At 45.6% G+C, this 17,671-nt stretch overlaps 1 protein-coding gene across 8 annotated transcripts in view; it reads left to right on the top strand.

The window, feature by feature from the left end:
• Window positions 1-17,671, top strand: part of LOC102402606 (protocadherin gamma-C3) — a 173,799-nt gene that overhangs the window by 18,770 nt on the left and 137,358 nt on the right. Inside the window, exon 2 of one of the 8 annotated variants that reach the window (XM_044947569.2) lies at window positions 159-594. The exons of 3 other annotated variants lie outside the window; for them this stretch is intronic. In XM_044947569.2, coding sequence (XP_044803504.2) covers window positions 159-200 — 42 coding nt within the window. In that variant the 3' untranslated portion in view covers window positions 201-594. Of the gene's footprint in view, window positions 1-158; window positions 2,872-5,420; window positions 8,106-10,374; window positions 14,063-14,454; window positions 17,575-17,671 lie in introns of those variants that run through there. 4 more of the 8 variants (XM_044947562.2, XM_025294033.3, XM_025294036.3 and 1 more) reach the window with 4 other exon arrangements.

Here is a 17,671-nt window from a genome sequence, read left to right as displayed (position 1 = left end):
ACACTAAAAACATAACACTGATTTCTCCTGAGAGAAATGTGTTGTTGAAAGAGAGGGAGAGCCTGGAAAACATGACATGTGTACCTTTTGAATCTGGAACTTTATGAATGTATGCCTATTTAAAAACAAATATTCCTTATAAGTTTTTTTTTTTTAAGGAGAAAAAAATAGTTTTTTGCAACACATTTAGAACACATTAGTGCAGTTTCTGGGAAAAACCTCTGGGCGTCGCTGTAGGTCAAAAGAAGGGAGAGAAGATAATCAGAGATGCATTTGGGAGCCTCTAAGAGGGTGACTTCCTGCTCAAACCAACCACACAGAGGAGGCCAGTACTGGTTTGGATACAAGAAACAAAAGCAGGAAAAAGTGATCCTACCCCGGATTTTGCCACCCCGGAGGGCTTATTTCTCCTCCCGACCAAGAAGCAGAGCAGCAGTGGAGGGAGACGGGATGAGGCTGAGCACTGAGACGAGCGGCCGGACGCGGTGGCTGCAGGTACTGTTACCGTTCCTGCTGTCTTTATTCCGCGGGGCTCTCCCAGACCAAATTCGCTACTCAATTCCCGAGGAGCTGGCCAAAAACTCGGTTGTAGGAAATCTTGCTAAAGATCTAGGGCTCAGTGTCCCGGACTTGTCGGCCAGGAAGCTGCGGATTAGCGCGGAGAAGGAATATTTCGTTGTAAAACCTGAAAGCGGTGAATTCCTTGTGAGTAACAGAATAGACCGAGAAGAGATTTGTGGTAAGAAGCCTCTGTGTGTTCTGGATTTCGATACTGTCGCCGAAAACCCACTTAATATTTTCCATGTAACAGTAATAGTAGAGGATATAAATGACAATACTCCGCTATTCAAACAGAGTAAGATTGATTTAAAAATTGGAGAATCCACTAAGCCAGGTAAAACATTTCCACTAGACCCGGCACTAGATTCGGATGCTGGTCCTAATTCACTGCAAAGATATTACCTTAATGACAATGAGTACTTTGATCTCAGAGAGATACAGACTCCAGATGGACGTAAATATCCTGAGCTGATTCTGAAACATTCTCTGGACAGAGAAGAGCAGAATTTTCATCAACTGCTACTGACAGCTGTAGACGGTGGGGACCCACCCCAGAGTGGCACCACCCAGATCCAAATCCAAGTTACAGATGCCAATGATAACCCCCCGGTGTTCAGCCAGGACGTGTACAGAGTCAGCCTGCAAGAGGGTGTGCCACCTGGCTTCTTAGTACTTCGAGTGACAGCCACCGATCAGGACGAAGGAGTCAACGCGGAGATCACCTACTCCTTTCATAATGTGGATGAACAAGTGAAACAGTTTTTTAACTTAAATCAAAGAACAGGAGAAATCACGTCAAATGATGATTTTGATTTTGAAATTGCTAATAGTTACATTCTCCGTATAGAAGCGAAAGATCCTGGAGATCTAGCAGCCCACTGCAGTGTCCAAGTAGAAATTCTTGATGAGAATGATTGTGCACCTGAAGTGATTGTGACTTCAGTATTTACTCCCCTACCAGAGGATTCACCACCAGGAACGCTGATCGCCTTGATAAAAACTAAAGATAGAGACTCTGGAGAAAATGGGGAAGTTTACTGCCAAATTTTGGGAAAGGCCGAGTTTATATTGAAATCTTACTTGAAGAACTATTACAAGCTAACAACAGACAAGACCTTGGACCGAGAGGAGATCTCAGAATACAATATCACAGTAATGGCCACCGACAGAGGTAAGCCGCCCCTCTCCTCTAGTATAACCATCACCCTGCACATCGAAGATGTCAACGACAACACTCCAGTTTTCCACCAGGCCTCCTACGTGGTCCACGTGCCAGAAAACAACCCACCTGGAGCTTCCATCGCGCATGTCAGCGCCTCCGACCCTGACCTAGGGCCCAATGGCCATGTCTCCTACTCCATCGTGGCCAGCGACCTGGAGCCGCGCGCGCTGTCGTCCTACGTGTCCGTGAACCCGCAGAGCGGCGTGGTGTTCGCACAGCGCGCCTTCGACCACGAGCAGTTGCGCGCCTTCGAGCTGACGCTGCAGGCCCGCGACCACGGCTCGCCCGCGCTCAGCTCCAACGTGAGCCTGCGCGTGCTGGTGGGCGACCGCAATGACAACGCGCCCAGGGTGCTGTACCCGGCGCTGGGGCCCGACGGCTCGGCGCTCTTCGACACGGTGCCCCGCGCCGCGCAGCCCGGCTACCTGGTCACCAAGGTGGTGGCGGTGGACGCAGACTCTGGGCACAACGCCTGGCTGTCCTACCACGTGCTGCAGGCCAGCGAGCCCGGACTGTTCAGCGTGGGGCTGCGCACGGGCGAGGTGCGCACGGCGAGGGCCTTGGGCGACAGGGACGCGGCCCGCCAGCGCCTGCTGGTCGCTGTGCGCGATGGGGGACAGCCGCCCCTCTCGGCCACCGCCACGCTGCTCCTGGTTTTCGCCGACAGCCTGCAGGAGGCGCTGCCGGACCTCAGTGACCGGCCCGCGCCGTCTGACCCCCAGGCTGAGCTGCAGTTTTACCTGGTGGTGGCCTTGGCCTTGATCTCAGTGCTTTTCCTCCTGGCGGTGATTCTGGCGGTCGCCCTGCACCTGCGACGGTCCTCCAGCCCTGCTGCTTGGGGCTGCTTTAAGCCTGGTCTCTGTGTCAAGTCTGCACCTGGAGTTCTCCCCCACTACAGTGAGGGAACATTGCCCTATTCCTACAATCTGTGCGTTGCCTCTCGATCAGCTAAGACGGAATTTAATTTTCTCAATATCACCCCAGAAGTGGTCCCCCCTCAGGATCTCCTCTGCGAAGATGCCTCTTGGGTGCCAAGTACTAATCATGGAGATTCTGGTGTCCCATTTGCCTCGGATACTATTTTAAAAGTGAGTTTTAATTCAATTCACTTATTTTGCGGTTTCAATGTTTCTTAACAAATCGCCTGAGTGGAGTAGAAGTCTTCAATTCATATTTCATTGTTTTGTAGGTAGAATTTAAGGGGTTTTTTTGTTTTTTGTTTTGCCTAAACATCTTAGTCTTATTTAAGGAAATCTTTGACATAGGTTGCCTATCTTATGGAGAAGGCAGTGGCAACCCACTCCAGTACTCTTGCCTGGAAAATCCCATGGGTGGAGGGGAGGAGCCTGGTAGGCTACAGTCCATGGGGTTGTGAAGAGTCCGAGAGGACTGAGCGACTTCACTTTCACTTTTCACTTTCATGCCTTGGAGAAGGAAATGGCAACCCACTCCAGTGTTCTTGCCTGGAGAATCCCAGGGATGGGAGAGCCTGGTGGGCTGCCATCTCTGGGGTCGCACAGAGCAACTTAGCAGCAGCAGCAGCAGCCTATCTTATGGGTGGGATTTATTTATCCATGTGGGTGCTCAGTTGTTCAGTCGTGTCTAACTCTTGATGATTCTATGGATGTAGACCACCATGTTCTTCTGTCCTTGGGATTATCCTGGAATACTGGAGTAAGTTATGATTTCCTTCTCCAGGAGATCTTCCGGACCCTGGGATCGGACTCACACCTCTTGCATCTCCTGCATTGGCAGGCAGATTCTTTACCACTGAGCCACCTGGGAAGCCCCTTATTTACCCATAGTTACAAACTTTTCTACATAAGATACTTCATTTTCTTCCTCATCTTTATGTTCCTTCCCTCTGGAAGTTTATAACTGTTGAGACCTTAAGCTCTTTGTTTTACCTTCAGAGTCTTTATATTAGTTTTATTCATTTTAGCTATGCTTTCTCTTAGAAGTATAGTACTTAAGAGTAAAGAGATCTCCCAATCTCACTAGTTTGGGAAACTGAGAACCCAAGAAAGAAGAATTTTACTCAATGATATGGCCTGTCAACAGCAGAGCATAGGTAGGACTGACATGAACACCAGCACTCTAAGCATCTTGACAAGCTAAGTGTCTTGGGATCCCAGATCTATATTAAAAGGTCATGCAAAGTTTGAGGTATGCAGTGTCTGCTAATAAGAATGTGTTTAATAAATGGGAGAAATGTTTTATCTGTCATGTACAGTAACAAATCGCTCTTTTGAAAAATCATACATTGAGAAAATTTTTGTGGCCTTTTCTCACACTGTTTACTTAAAACTTCATTTTTAAAATTTTATAGATATAAATGTAAAATACTTTTATTTTCTTCATTTTCCTGTGAGGTGTCTTTAAGTAAAAATTGCTCTCACTTAATGGACTCTCTGAAATCACCTTTCTTTTTAGTCATGACATATTTCTTTTTTGCTATCATATAAAGATGATAACATTAAATATCTGTCTTAATAGAAAGGCCACTTACTGCCTGCTCAATGATAAGTATCTGGACTTGTTTTTCTGTTTGGGTGATGAACTAAATCCTTTTCAACCACAATCACTATACTGATTTTCCCCAGGTGTCTGTAACTGTAAAACATCTAACTCCAATTTAGACATAGTAATTAGAAAATATAAATAACGCATAGTTAATTCAACTCAAACTCTCAATGTGATATAGTGTAGCTGCCATGTTCTTAGTGTGAAAATCTTGAAACTTTCTCATAGACTTCAGAAGTAACAAAAAGCAAAAAAACCCTAAAAACCCTTTATTTCCTCTGCATATGACAACTAATACAATTTGCATAATACAGTGGGCCTTTTTTCAAAGGTCTATTGAGAGCTAGGGTTGTTTTCTTGGTGTTCTTATGTACAAATGGGCATATTTTCATAAACATATCCTAATTAAAAATGAGATCTTAAAGCCTACAAAGACTTCTGATGTCCTAATTAGATGGGCTCAATATAAGTAAGTGAATAAAGGGCATAGGTTCAATGGCACATTAAATAAAACTTTCTAAAGAAGTAAAAAAAGAGAGGGAGAGGATATATGTATACTTATGGCTGATTTGTGTTGTATTTAGAAACTAACACAACACTGTAAAACAATTATTCTCCAAATAAAAATTTTTTTAAATAGTAAAAAGTGCAAATTCTCAGACCTGACTCCAGACGAACTGAATCAGCAGTTCTGGGCCCACCAGCATTTCCTTTCTAACAAGCTCTCGAGTGACTCTCCAGGTGACTTTCTCACAGGCAGAGGTGGGGAGAACCAATTCTGCCTGATCTCCAAACCACCCCTCACCCCAGACCAAAATCTATGTCTGGTCCCTTTCCAATCTATATGATGTGCATGGTTCATCAGAGTTTCTGCCATAAACCAAAGAAGAAGAAACCTGCCCCATTTGAACAATAGGAACACCCTCTAATCACTTAATTCTCTCTTCAAAGAATAAATAAGAATTTTTTTAAAGTAAAAAAGAATAATTATATTAATCTCAGAATTAATCTTGTAGAAGTCTTTTGTTATTTCAGAATTAAATCTTATTTTGATATGAACAATGTCATGTAATCTATTAAGGATACAGAAAATTATTAAAAATAAAATATAATTAAACATTTTTGACATGAAAACAGAATTGGTGTAGTAACTAGTTAGAACTCTGAGCGTCGCTGTTCACCAAGTGGGAAAGAAGCTGCCGCTGATGCGATCAGACTCCGCTCCTTCCGCACAAAACGCGCCGATCAGAGAAGCTCCTGGGAAGTCGCCCTCCCGCGCCCCTCTTCTCATAAGGGAATTGTTCCTGTTGGCTTTAGAGAAATAAGGAAACAGCAGGCTGGAACCAGGACTAAGAGAAAACTGGTCTGAGAGGCAATGGCGGATCCACTGAGGGGTTGGGGCTGCAGTGAGCCGTTCCTGCTCTTCATTCTCCTGGGGACGCTGTGGGAAGCTGGGGCTGGGCACATCCGCTACTCGGTACCAGAGGAGCTGGACAAAGGCTCCTTCGTGGGTAACATCGCCAAGGATCTCGGGCTGGAGCCCCGGGAGCTGGAGGAGCGTGGAGTCCGCATCGTCTCCAGAGGTAGGACGCAGCTCTTTGCTCTGAACTCGCGAAGCGGCAGCTTAGTCACTGCAGACAGGATAGACCGGGAGGAGCTCTGCGCTCAGAGCGCGCGGTGTCTAGTGAGTTTTAACATCTTGGTTGAGAATAAAATGAAAATGTATGGGGTAGAAGTAGAAATAACGGATATTAATGATAACTTGCCGCGTTTCCGGGATGAGGAAGTAAAAGTAAAAGTCAATGAAAATGCGGCGGTGGGAACACCATTAGTACTTCCCTTCGCTCGAGATGCGGATGTGGGTGTGAACTCCCTCCAGAGGTACCAGCTCAGCTCCAATATACACTTCTCTTTGGATGAGAAAAGCGGAGGAGATGGACAGAAATATCCAGAGCTGGTACTGGAACAGCCCTTGGATCGCGAGAAAGTACCTGTTCACGATCTCCTCCTCACAGCTCTAGATGGCGGAGACCCCATACTCTCTGGTACCACGCACATCCACGTGATGGTCCTCGATGCAAACGATAATGCTCCCCTGTTCACCCAATCGGAGTACAGAGTGAGTGTTCCAGAGAACATAGCTGTCGGCACTCGGCTGCTCACACTAACTGCTACGGATCCAGATGAGGGAATAAATGGGAAATTGACATACTCTTTTCGCAATGAAGAAGACAAAATTTCAGAGACTTTCCAACTTGATTCCAACTTGGGTGAAATCTCAACTGTGCAACCACTGGATTATGAAGAATCCAGATTCTATAACATGGAAGTGGTAGCTCAGGATGGAGGTGCTCTTCTTGCCAGCGCTAAGGTACTAATCACAGTACAGGACGTGAATGACAATGCGCCTGAAGTACTCCTCACCTCTCTGACCAGTACCGTCTCTGAAGACTGTCTTCCGGGAACCATAATTGCGCTGTTTAGCGTACATGATGGTGATTCTGGAGAGAATGGCGAGATTGTGTGTTCTATTCCCAGGAACTTGCCCTTTAAACTGGAAAAGTCAGTTGATAATTACTATCACTTATTGACAACTAGAGCCCTGGACAGAGAAGAGATCTCAGATTACAACATCACAGTAATTGTCACTGACTGTGGAAATCCACCACTGTCTACAGAAAACCACATCTTCCTGAAAGTGGCAGACATCAACGACAACCCTCCCATTTTCCCTCACACCTCATACTACACCTACATCCCAGAAAACAACCCCAGAGGCATCTCGATCTTCTCTGTGAATGCCCACGATCCCGACAGCGGCAACAACGCCCAGGTCACTTATGCTCTGGCTGAGGACAAATTTCAAGGAACGCCTCTGTCATCCTATGTGTCCATCAACTCTGACACGGGAACCGTGTATGCACTAAGGTCTTTTGACTATGAGCAGGTTAGAGAATTGCAACTGTGGGTCACAGCCAGTGACAATGGAGACCCTCCACTCAGCAGCAATGTGTCCCTGAGCCTGTTCATCCTGGACCAGAACGACAACGCACCTGAAATCTTGTATCCTGCCCTCCCCATCGATGGCTCCACGGGTGTGGAGCTGGCACCCCGCTCTGCAGAGCCTGGCTACCTGGTCACCAAGGTGGTGGCAGTGGACAGAGACTCAGGACAGAACGCCTGGCTGTCCTACCGCCTGCTCAAGGCCAGCGAGCCAGGACTCTTCACAGTGGGGCTGCACACAGGCGAAGTGCGCACAGCGCGGGCGCTGCTGGACAGAGATGCAATCAAGCAGAGCCTGGTGGTGGTGGTCCAGGATCACGGCCAGCCTCCTCTTTCTGCCACGGTCACGCTCACGGTGGCTGTGGCTGACAGCATCCCAGATGTGCTGGCCGACTTGGGCAGCCTCGAACCCTCCACTGACCCTGACGACTCAGGTCTCACTTTGTACCTGGTGGTGGCTGTGGCCTCGGTCTCCTGCGTCTTCCTCGCCTTTGTCATCGCGCTGCTGACTCTCAGACTGCGGCGCTGGTACACGTCGCGCGCCCTGCAGGCTTCGGGCAGCGGGTTGGCAGGCTTGCCAGCCTCTCACTTTGTGGGCGTGGACGGGGTGCGGGCTTTCCTGCAGACCTATTCGCACGAGGTCTCGCTCACCGCGGACTCTCGGGGGAGTCACGTGATCTTTCCGCAGCCCAACTACGCAGACACGCTCATCAGCCAGGAGAGCTGTGAGAAAAGCGAGCCTCTCCTGATACCTGAGAAGATAAACGCAAAGGAAAGAGAGCTAGAAGTTCTTCAGGTGAGTTTTCTTTTTCAGTAGGGATGCTTGGAGCATTTTCTTCATTTATTTTCATCATTTTTCTCCCACATTCAAAATCGCTTAATTATGTAGTGAATCATTATTTATTTGCTTTATTTACTGATGAACTTGATTTAATTTGATAATTGATGTTTTCTCCATTTGTTTTCTCATTATATTTTGAGTTTAATGTTTCTTTCTATAATGTGTGGGTATTTTAGAAACTCTAGCTGATCTCCAGATGCTTAAGTGAAGCAAGGATTATTTTTTTAAAGTGGCTGTACATAATCATTTTATCCAAAGACTTTCTTATACTAGAACTGTTTGTTAATAGTTGTTTAATTAGTCCTAATTGTTGGATGTAATGTTCTCTTTTGAATATTTGCCTAAATACCATAGTACATATGTTTGGAAAAAGTATTCCACAGCATTGGTATTTTAGTACCTGCAATTTAGTAATAATAATAATTTGCATAAGTAAGTGGAAGAATATAGAAAACATGAATATCAGAAAGACAGATTAAATTTATAGTGATGATAATATCTGTGGCATTCTAAAATCTGGAAAGCTTGGGTTAAATTATGTAATAATTGGACATGTGTATTTGTTGAGAGAGGAATTCAATAAGATGGAGCCTTTGAATTGTGGTTTAGAATAAATTCTGTGATGCAGTTTAAAATCTCCAATTAGATACAGTCATTGAATACAAATATGCCATACACTTGGCATCTTCTGGTTACACACAACCCCTCCACCTTTCAGGATCAATATGGACCTAAATGTTTGCATTTCTGCAAGTGCAGGTACAGTTCCACTTTATTACAAGAGTTTAAGATCCGTATTTGGAAAGTCAATTAATGGAATAAAATTAAACTGATGAAATAAAATAAGACAGTACAAGAGAAATTAAAGATAAAATCCTCTGTCTTTGTTTTATCCTCCTCCCTCCCTAATATGCAGTGTATATCTGCATTACAGGCTAACCAGAGCTCCTCAGAGATGGCAATGCCTGCCTGACTGTAAAAATCAATATTTTTTTCTTCTGATGCTATCTGTGTAACTTCTTAAAAGAATAGTGCTCTTTCCCAGCTCTGTAGGGGGTCACAGTGACTTTCTGCTTGCTTTGTACTGCTTATCTGGACCATGGATCCTTGGTGAACTTTACACAAAGTATCAGTACATTATTTTTACATATGATCCTTTGTCTCAAAAAATGCATATTACTGTGCCTTCAACTTCTAACAGGTGGAGCAGTTCTCAGAACTTTCTGAGAAGCTGCTTCCTTGGTTATAATCCTCAGTTTGGTTTGAATAAAATTCCCTTTTTTTTTCTTCCTAACTTAATAGTTAATTAAATCTTCACTGACACAACTTTAAAAAGACTTGAAATTTAAAAAAGTATTTCTCAGGGATGTACTCATCTTAAACTATGAGATTTTTTCTGATGAAATACGACTTACTGGTCTGTGTGTCTCAAATTTCATGAATATGTCTTATATAATGGACGAATTGTGTGCCCTATTCATTTTTGTATATGGTTTGCTGGAAATGATTTTTAGATCTGTTTTAAAAAAGATTTTTCAATCTTTTAAATTCTGTACTTTCAACAACTTGAACATCAGCTGCAAATTATGAATAAACAGGGAAAATGGGAATAAAATATTATTAACAGACCCGTAGGTTACATGACTTAATAACATGAAAGGGTTATCATGCATTTGGGAATGTGAGACCACTTGATTTTTCTTTTTTAATATTTATATGAAGGGAATCTAATTATATGTGGGTAATTTTGACCTCACTGCATACAGTGTGCAGACTCACTGAATAGTGAATTCATCCAAAGAGTAGCAAGAGACTTATCTCTGTGATAGGTACAGATGTCATTCACTCATGCATGAAAACTCACTTTTCAATATTTTTGAAGTAAAAGAATACTGTATAGATTTGGGTATATGCTCTAGGCTCTTTTTCATGCAATGGGAAAAAATATTTTCTATATCTCTATAACCTTCAATAGCCTTTACATAATAAAATGTTTGATCTACACACTGTGAGTGTATATACTATGTATACTCTATACTCTTAAATATTTGAATCTTTAGTTTCATATGTGTTCTGAAAAAAACTTCCCTGTACTAACTGAAGTGTTCATACAGTGGTAAAAAAAAAAAAGAAAGAAAGAAAGAAAGGGGGGCATTTGCTCAGTCATATTTTGAAGGAGTCTTGTTATTTTATGTTCGTATTAGAGATACCAGTGAATTTCTGTTTAGAATCCTGGATAAATGAGTTTTTCTACTATAAGATGAGTTCTACATTGTTATACATCTTCTAAGCTTTATAATGATAATGTATTATGTGGTTAAAAAACTATTTCTGAATTAATATTCTAAGACACCTATCAGAAACATGGAAATTGGAGTGCTTATTGATATGGAAGAGTGTCTATAACAAAGAGTTGAGATAATCAGATAGTTGAAAGGCAACCAAGAAAAAGTGGACTACGTAGATCACTTTCTCTGAAATATATCTTTATGAGGATTCATACTTCACTTCCAAAATCCAAATAATTCACCATTGCTGAGCTACATAAGAAGAAACAGTACAATTAAAGACAATGGTAACCTAGTGTGGAAAAAAATAAGCTTAGTGAAATAGTTTTAAAATTATGGTCATTTAATAAAAATAGACTTGGAAACTAAGGAAAAGAGAGTTTCTTGCTTCTTACCATACTTCTGTTTTATAAGGACAACCAGTCTCCTTGCTATCCATCAATTATTTGGAGAAGATTATAACACCTATCTTTATAATGGGATAAAACTAAAAGCTGTGAGATTTATAACTTTTATAAGTTAGAAGGAAAGAAAGAGCAAAATAATACATATCAAGATATTTCATGAATTTTAATATTATACTTTCTGCCACCACTTTCATTTGTGTCACTTTCCGGATATTATTTTATTTGGTCCTCAATTTTACTAAGGCACACAGGAAAGATGTTATTATGGCCACTGTATGAAATGGAAACTAAAAGCACGATGACGCCAATAAACATCTTCAGCAAGATACCTCTGGCTTTGAGGAATAAAAATCACCTGATTTGGAGGCATAAAGTTCAAGTTCGAAGAAATTATAGCGAGAAAGAAGATATAGTAAATATTTGAAATGCTAAAATCCTTATAGCATGGGACAAATGAGTATCTATATCAGGACACAATGGACCTACCTGTCTTCTAGCCGGCTCTGTCTTTGGAGCTGATTTAGTAATCACTAACGCAGTTCTGCAGCCGAGTCGCGGGGTGCCGCTGTTGCCTAGTGCTGAACAAAAAGTATCGGCTCCTCCTGACGCAAAGGAATCTTCTGTGGACCGCAAAATCGCGAGATCTGTGCACTTTCAGGTTTTCTGCGGCGGAAATATCTATGCGACAATCGGTCTGTCAAGACCTGTCAAGGAGTCTCTCCTGCTCAGAAGTCCCTGGGATAATTTAGCGGGCACAGCTCTTCTGAATCAGAAAGGCAAAGGCGCGGAGGGTGGGATGGGAAACCGCTTGGGACCGAAGCTCCAGGCTGGGCGGAGGCGAATGCTGTTTCTCTTCCTGCTGTCTTTGTTCTGCCCGGCGCTTTCAGAGCAAATCCGCTACACTATTCCAGAGGAGCTGGCCAGGGGCTTGCTGGTGGGGAACCTCGCTAAGGATCTGGGGCTTGGCCTGCGAGATTTGCCTACTCGGAACCTGCGGGTTAGTGCAGAGAAGAAATTCTTCACAGTGAACACCGATAACGGAGACTTACTTGTGAGCGACCGTATAGACCGAGAGCAGGTTTGTGGCAGGAAATCAACGTGTGTTCTGGAATTCGAAATGGTCGCTGAAAAGCCTTTGAACTTTTTTCATATAACCGTGGAGATTCAGGATGTCAACGACAACCCACCGACCTTTAGCCAAAATGTCACTGAGCTGGAAATCAGTGAACTGACCCCAACTGGAGCCACCTTTGCCCTGGAATCTGCACAAGATTCAGATGTAGGTGTCAATTCCCTGCAGCAGTACTACCTCAGCCCTGACCCCCATTTCTCTTTGATCCAGAAGGAGAACCCAGACGGCAGTAGATACCCGGAACTGGTAGTGAAGGCTCCTCTGGATAGAGAAGAGCAGTCCTGCCACCACCTGGTCCTCATGGCTGTGGATGGGGGTGAGCCAGCCAGAAGCTGCACTACCCAGATCAGGGTAGTTGTGGCAGACGCAAATGATAACCCCCCAGTGTTCACCCAGGACGTGTACAGGGTCAGTGTTCCAGAGAACCTACCCCTGGGTTCCTCTGTGCTAAGAGTGGTGGCCACTGACTTGGATGAGGGCATCAATGCCCAGATCGCCTACACTTTTATTAACATTGACAAGGCAGTAAGACAACTGTTCAAACTGGACAGTAAAACAGGGGAACTCACCACCGTTGGAGGACTGGACTTTGAAGAGAGAGAGAGCTACACGATTGGGGTGGAAGCAAAGGATGGTGGACATCACACTGCCCACTGCAAAATACAAATAGATATTTTGGATGAAAATGACAATGTTCCTGAGATAACCCTGGATTCTGAATCTAAATATATAAAAGAAGACACTGAGCTTGGGACTGTTGTTGCTTTGATCAAAACACATGATCTAGATTCTGGATTTAATGGGGAAGTCTTATGCCAAATAAAAGGAAATTTCCCATTTAAAATAGTTCAAGATACAAAAAACACGTACAAGCTGGTGACTGAAAGAGTCTTAGATCGAGAGAAGACTCCAGAATACAATGTCACTATCACAGCTACGGACAAAGGCAAGCCGCCCCTTTCCTCTAAAAGAAGTGTCACCTTGAAAGTCGCCGACGTCAACGACAACGCTCCGGTTTTCCACCAGGCCTCCTACGTGGTCCACGTGCCAGAAAACAACCCACCTGGCACTCCCATCGCCCAAGTTAACGCTTCGGATCCCGATTTGGGGCCCAACGGCCAGGTCTCCTACTCCATCATGGCCAGCGACCTGGAGCCGCGCGCGCTGTCGTCCTACGTGTCCTTGAACCCGCAGAGTGGCGTGGTGTTCGCGCAGCGCGCCTTCGACCACGAGCAGTTGCGCGCCTTCGAGTTGACGCTGCAGGCCCGCGACCACGGCTCGCCCGCGCTCAGCGCCAACGTGAGCCTGCGCGTGCTGGTGGGCGACCGCAACGACAACGCGCCCAGGGTGCTGTACCCGGCGCTGGGGCCCGACGGCTCGGCGCTCTTCGACACGGTGCCCCGCGCCGCGCAGCCCGGCTACCTGGTCACCAAGGTGGTGGCGGTGGACGCAGACTCTGGACACAACGCCTGGCTGTCCTACCACGTGCTGCAGGCCAGCGAGCCCGGACTGTTCAGCGTGGGGCTGCACACGGGCGAGGTGCGCACGGCGAGGGCCTTGGGCGACAGGGACGCGGCCCGCCAGCGCCTGCTGGTCGCTGTGCGCGATGGGGGACAGCCGCCCCTCTCGGCCACCGCCACGCTGCTCCTGGTTTTCGCCGACAGCCTGCAGGAGGCGCTGCCGGACCTCAGTGACCGCCCGGCACCCCCTGACCCCCAGGCTGAGCTGCAGTTTTACCTGGTGGTGGCCTTGGCCTTGATCTCCGTGCTCTTCCTCCTCTCGGTGATTCTGGCAGTCGCCCTAAGTTTGCGGCGCTCCTCCAACCCTGCTACTTGGAGTTGCTTTCAAACTAGTTTTTGCTCCAAAACTGGACCTGGAGTCCTCCCCAACTATGAGGAAGGGACTTTACCTTATTCCTACAATCTGTGTGCTGCCGCACATTCCTCAAAGACTGAGTTTAAATTTCTCAATATAAAGCCTGAAAATGCTCCACCACAAGACCTTCTATGTAATGAAGCCTTTTGTCTTGAAAGTACCAGTAATGACAATGCCCAAGTGACTTCTAATTCAGTCAATTTGCAACAGGTGAGTTACTTCAAAACCTTTTCCTCCCATAAATATCATTAGGTTTCAGATAATTATTTTAGAAGTTAAAAAGTATGCAGGCTAACTCTAGCAGTTTTTGGTGTTTTATTGATTTTTCTGGGCATAGAATGGGGATGAGAGGGGGTCTTAGAAATTCTTTGATCACTTATCTGTGTTGCAGTAGTTCTTTCATAGAATGCCACTTAGTAATACTCTTGAAATTTCTATTAATTCTAAAACAGTCTGTCCAGAAACATTTTTAATATGCTAGTATCTTACATTCTCACTGTAAGATGTTATTTATATCTATGTAGACAATTAAGTGGTTTACATAAATTCAGGGTAGTCAGTCCTAAACATTGTTATACATAATATAAATATAAGAATACTTTTTCACTGTAGCCTATATATTTTCACTTTCATTGCATTTTCTTTAAAGTATACACAAATATTGGCTAAATAGTGCAGTTCTTAATCTATGTTAATAAAAATAGGTAATAACATCTAAAAGTGACAACTCCTGTAACATAGTGGTGGATTGGTTCTAAACCTGTTCGCGGTTGTTGGTGCCCTTATTGAAAATTAGACAAATATAAACGATGGTGGAGTGTGGAGTTCAAAATTTACCGAAAAGTGTAAAAGTATTTGTGTTCTCCAAGACCCTAAGAGATGTCACAAAAATAAGCATCATTCCAAGAAACATTTAAAATTTCAGAATATGATATTTTATTTTTCCAAATGCTTTTCATTCTTGGGGAGAGAAATATTGAGTGTCATCTATGCAGATTTAGCAGAAATAAGACCCTTTGTATTGATGGTTTCCGCAGAACGGTGCAGTATTAAGATAGGACTCTAAGCGTCGCTGTTCACTAACCCGGGTAAGGAAAGCGGTGAGAACTCGAGTTACATCCTCAAAGCACAAAGCAGATTATACAGGAAAAGCTCTGCCGCTGCGCAGAAAGCCTTCCCTAAATCGATTCGCATCTGATCGCTGCTTGTTTATTGGCCTTGACCGCCAATTCTGAGACGCTCCAAACTGATGCGAACGTGTTCCCCCTGCTCATAATCCCAGGGAAGTCCAGAACGAGCCAGTAATGGCGGTTCTGCAAAGCCGCTGGCATTATAGCGGGTTGATCCTGCTCTTCATACTCCTGGGGACGCTGCGGGAGGCCAGGGCCGGGCAGATCCATTACTCCATTCCTGAGGAGCTGGACAAAGGCTCCTTCGTGGGCAACATTGCCAGGGATCTCGGGCTGGAGCCCCAGGAGCTGGCGGAGCGCGGAGTCCGCATCGTCTCCAGAGGTAGGATGCAGCTCTTTGCTCTGAACTCGCGAAGCGGCAGCTTGGTCACCGCGGGCAGGATAGACAGGGAGGAGCTCTGCGCTCAGAGGGCTCGGTGTCTGGTGAATTTTAACATCCTTGTTGAGGATAAATTGAATCTTTTTCCCGTGGAAGTGGAAATAGTGGACATTAATGACAATGCACCCCAATTCTTAAGGGAAGAATTGGAAGTAAAAATTATCGAAAACGCAGCCTTATCCTCTCGATTTCCACTAATGGAGGTCTATGACCCGGATGTGGGAGTGAACTCTCTCCAGGGCTTCAAGCTCAGCGAGAATAGTCACTTCTCCGTGGAAATGCCGGGTAAAGCGGATGGGCCCAAATACCCAGAGCTGGTGCTGGAGCGCGCGCTGGACCGGGAGGAACAAGCCATTCACCGCCTGGTCCTTACTGCCACGGATGGCGGTGACCCTGCCCGCTCCAGTGTGGCTCGAATCCTGGTAACTGTCCTAGATGCAAATGACAACGCTCCAGTCTTTACTCAGCCTGTGTATCGTGTGAATGTCCCTGAAAATCTACCAGTAGGTACGCCAGTGTTGTCGGTAAATGCCACGGACCAGGATGAAGGAGTCCACGCGGAAGTAACATATTCTGTAGTGAGGATAACAGAAAAAATCTCAAAGACTTTCCGCCTGAATGTTTTGACTGGAGAGATATCAACTTCTGCAATTCTAGACTATGAAGACACCAGCTTTTATGAGCTGGATATTGAAGCCCGGGATGGCCCAGGTCTACAAGACAGAGCCAAAGTCTTAATTACTATCTTGGATGTGAATGACAATGTACCAGAAGTGGTAGTTACATCTGGAAGCAGATTAGTTGCTGAAAGTACACCACCAGGCACAGTGATCATTCTTTTTCAAGTATATGATCGAGACTCTGGACTGAATGGCCTGGTAACATGTTCTATCTCAAGAAGTTTGCCATTTGAACTGGAAAAATCAGTAGACAATTATTATCGACTAGTGACGAGTACAGTTCTAGATAGAGAACAGGTATCCACATACAACATCACTGTGACAGCCACCGACAAAGGAATGCCACCTCTGTCTACAGAAATGCTCATCTCCCTAAATGTGGCAGACATCAATGATAACCCACCTGCTTTTCCCCATACCTCCTACTCTGTCTACATTCCTGAGAACAATCCCAGAGGTGCCTCCATTTTCTCAGTAAGTGCACATGATCCTGACAATCGTGAGAATGCCCAGGTTACCTATTCCTTAGCTGAAGACACCATCCAGGGGGTACCTCTGTCCTCCTACATCTCCATCAACTCTGACACAGGCATCCTGTATGCATTGCACTCCTTCGACTATGAACAGTTCCGTGACCTGCAGTTCAGAGTGATTGCAAGTGACAGTGGGGACCCACCACTCAGCAGCAATGTGTCTCTGAGCATATTTGTGCTGGACCAGAATGACAACACACCTGAGATTCTGTACCCCGTCCTCCCTACTGATGGCTCTACTGGTGTGGAGCTGGCACCTCGCTCTGCAGAGCCAGGCTACCTGGTCACCAAGGTGGTGGCAGTAGACAGAGATTCAGGACAGAACGCCTGGCTGTCGTACCGTCTGCTCAAGGCCAGTGAGCCAGGGCTCTTCTCGGTGGGACTGCACACGGGCGAGGTGCGCACAGCGCGGGCCCTGCTGGACAGAGATGCTCTCAAGCAGAGCCTGGTGGTGGCCGTCCAGGATCATGGGCAGCCCCCTCTCTCGGCCACTGTCACGCTCACGGTGGCTGTGGCCGACAGCATCCCAGATGTCCTGGCGGACCTGGGCAGCCTGGAGGTCCCGCACGACTCTGACGTTTCAGGCCTCACGCTGTACCTGGTGGTGGCTGTGGCTGCGGTGTCCTGTGTCTTCCTTGCCTTTGTCATTGTGCTACTGGCGCTCAGATTGCGGCATTGGCAGCTGTCGCGTCTGCTCCAGACTTCGGGCAGCGGGTTGGCTCGCGTGCCCGCCTCTCACTTTGTGGGCGTGGATGGGGTGCGGGCTTTCCTGCAGACCTATTCACACGAGGTCTCGCTCACCGCGGACTCTCGGGGGAGTCACGTGATCTTCCCGCAGCCGAACTACGCGGACACGCTCATCAGCCAGGAGAGCTGTGGGAAAAGCGAGCCTCTCTTGATTCAGGAAGATTTTTGTAAAGAGCAAGACTTCGCTGTTCAGGTGAGGTTATTTGTTTTTATTGTTCTTATTTGAACAGTAAAAGTTAAAATTCTCTCGGTTCAGTGCCTGATATTCTTAGTCTTTTGCAGTGAATTAT

This window comes from Bubalus bubalis, chromosome 9 (genome assembly GCF_019923935.1).
Source record: "Bubalus bubalis isolate 160015118507 breed Murrah chromosome 9, NDDB_SH_1, whole genome shotgun sequence".
Lineage (NCBI taxonomy): Eukaryota > Metazoa > Chordata > Mammalia > Artiodactyla > Bovidae > Bubalus > Bubalus bubalis.
This window is presented reverse-complemented; position numbering and strand designations above follow the sequence as displayed.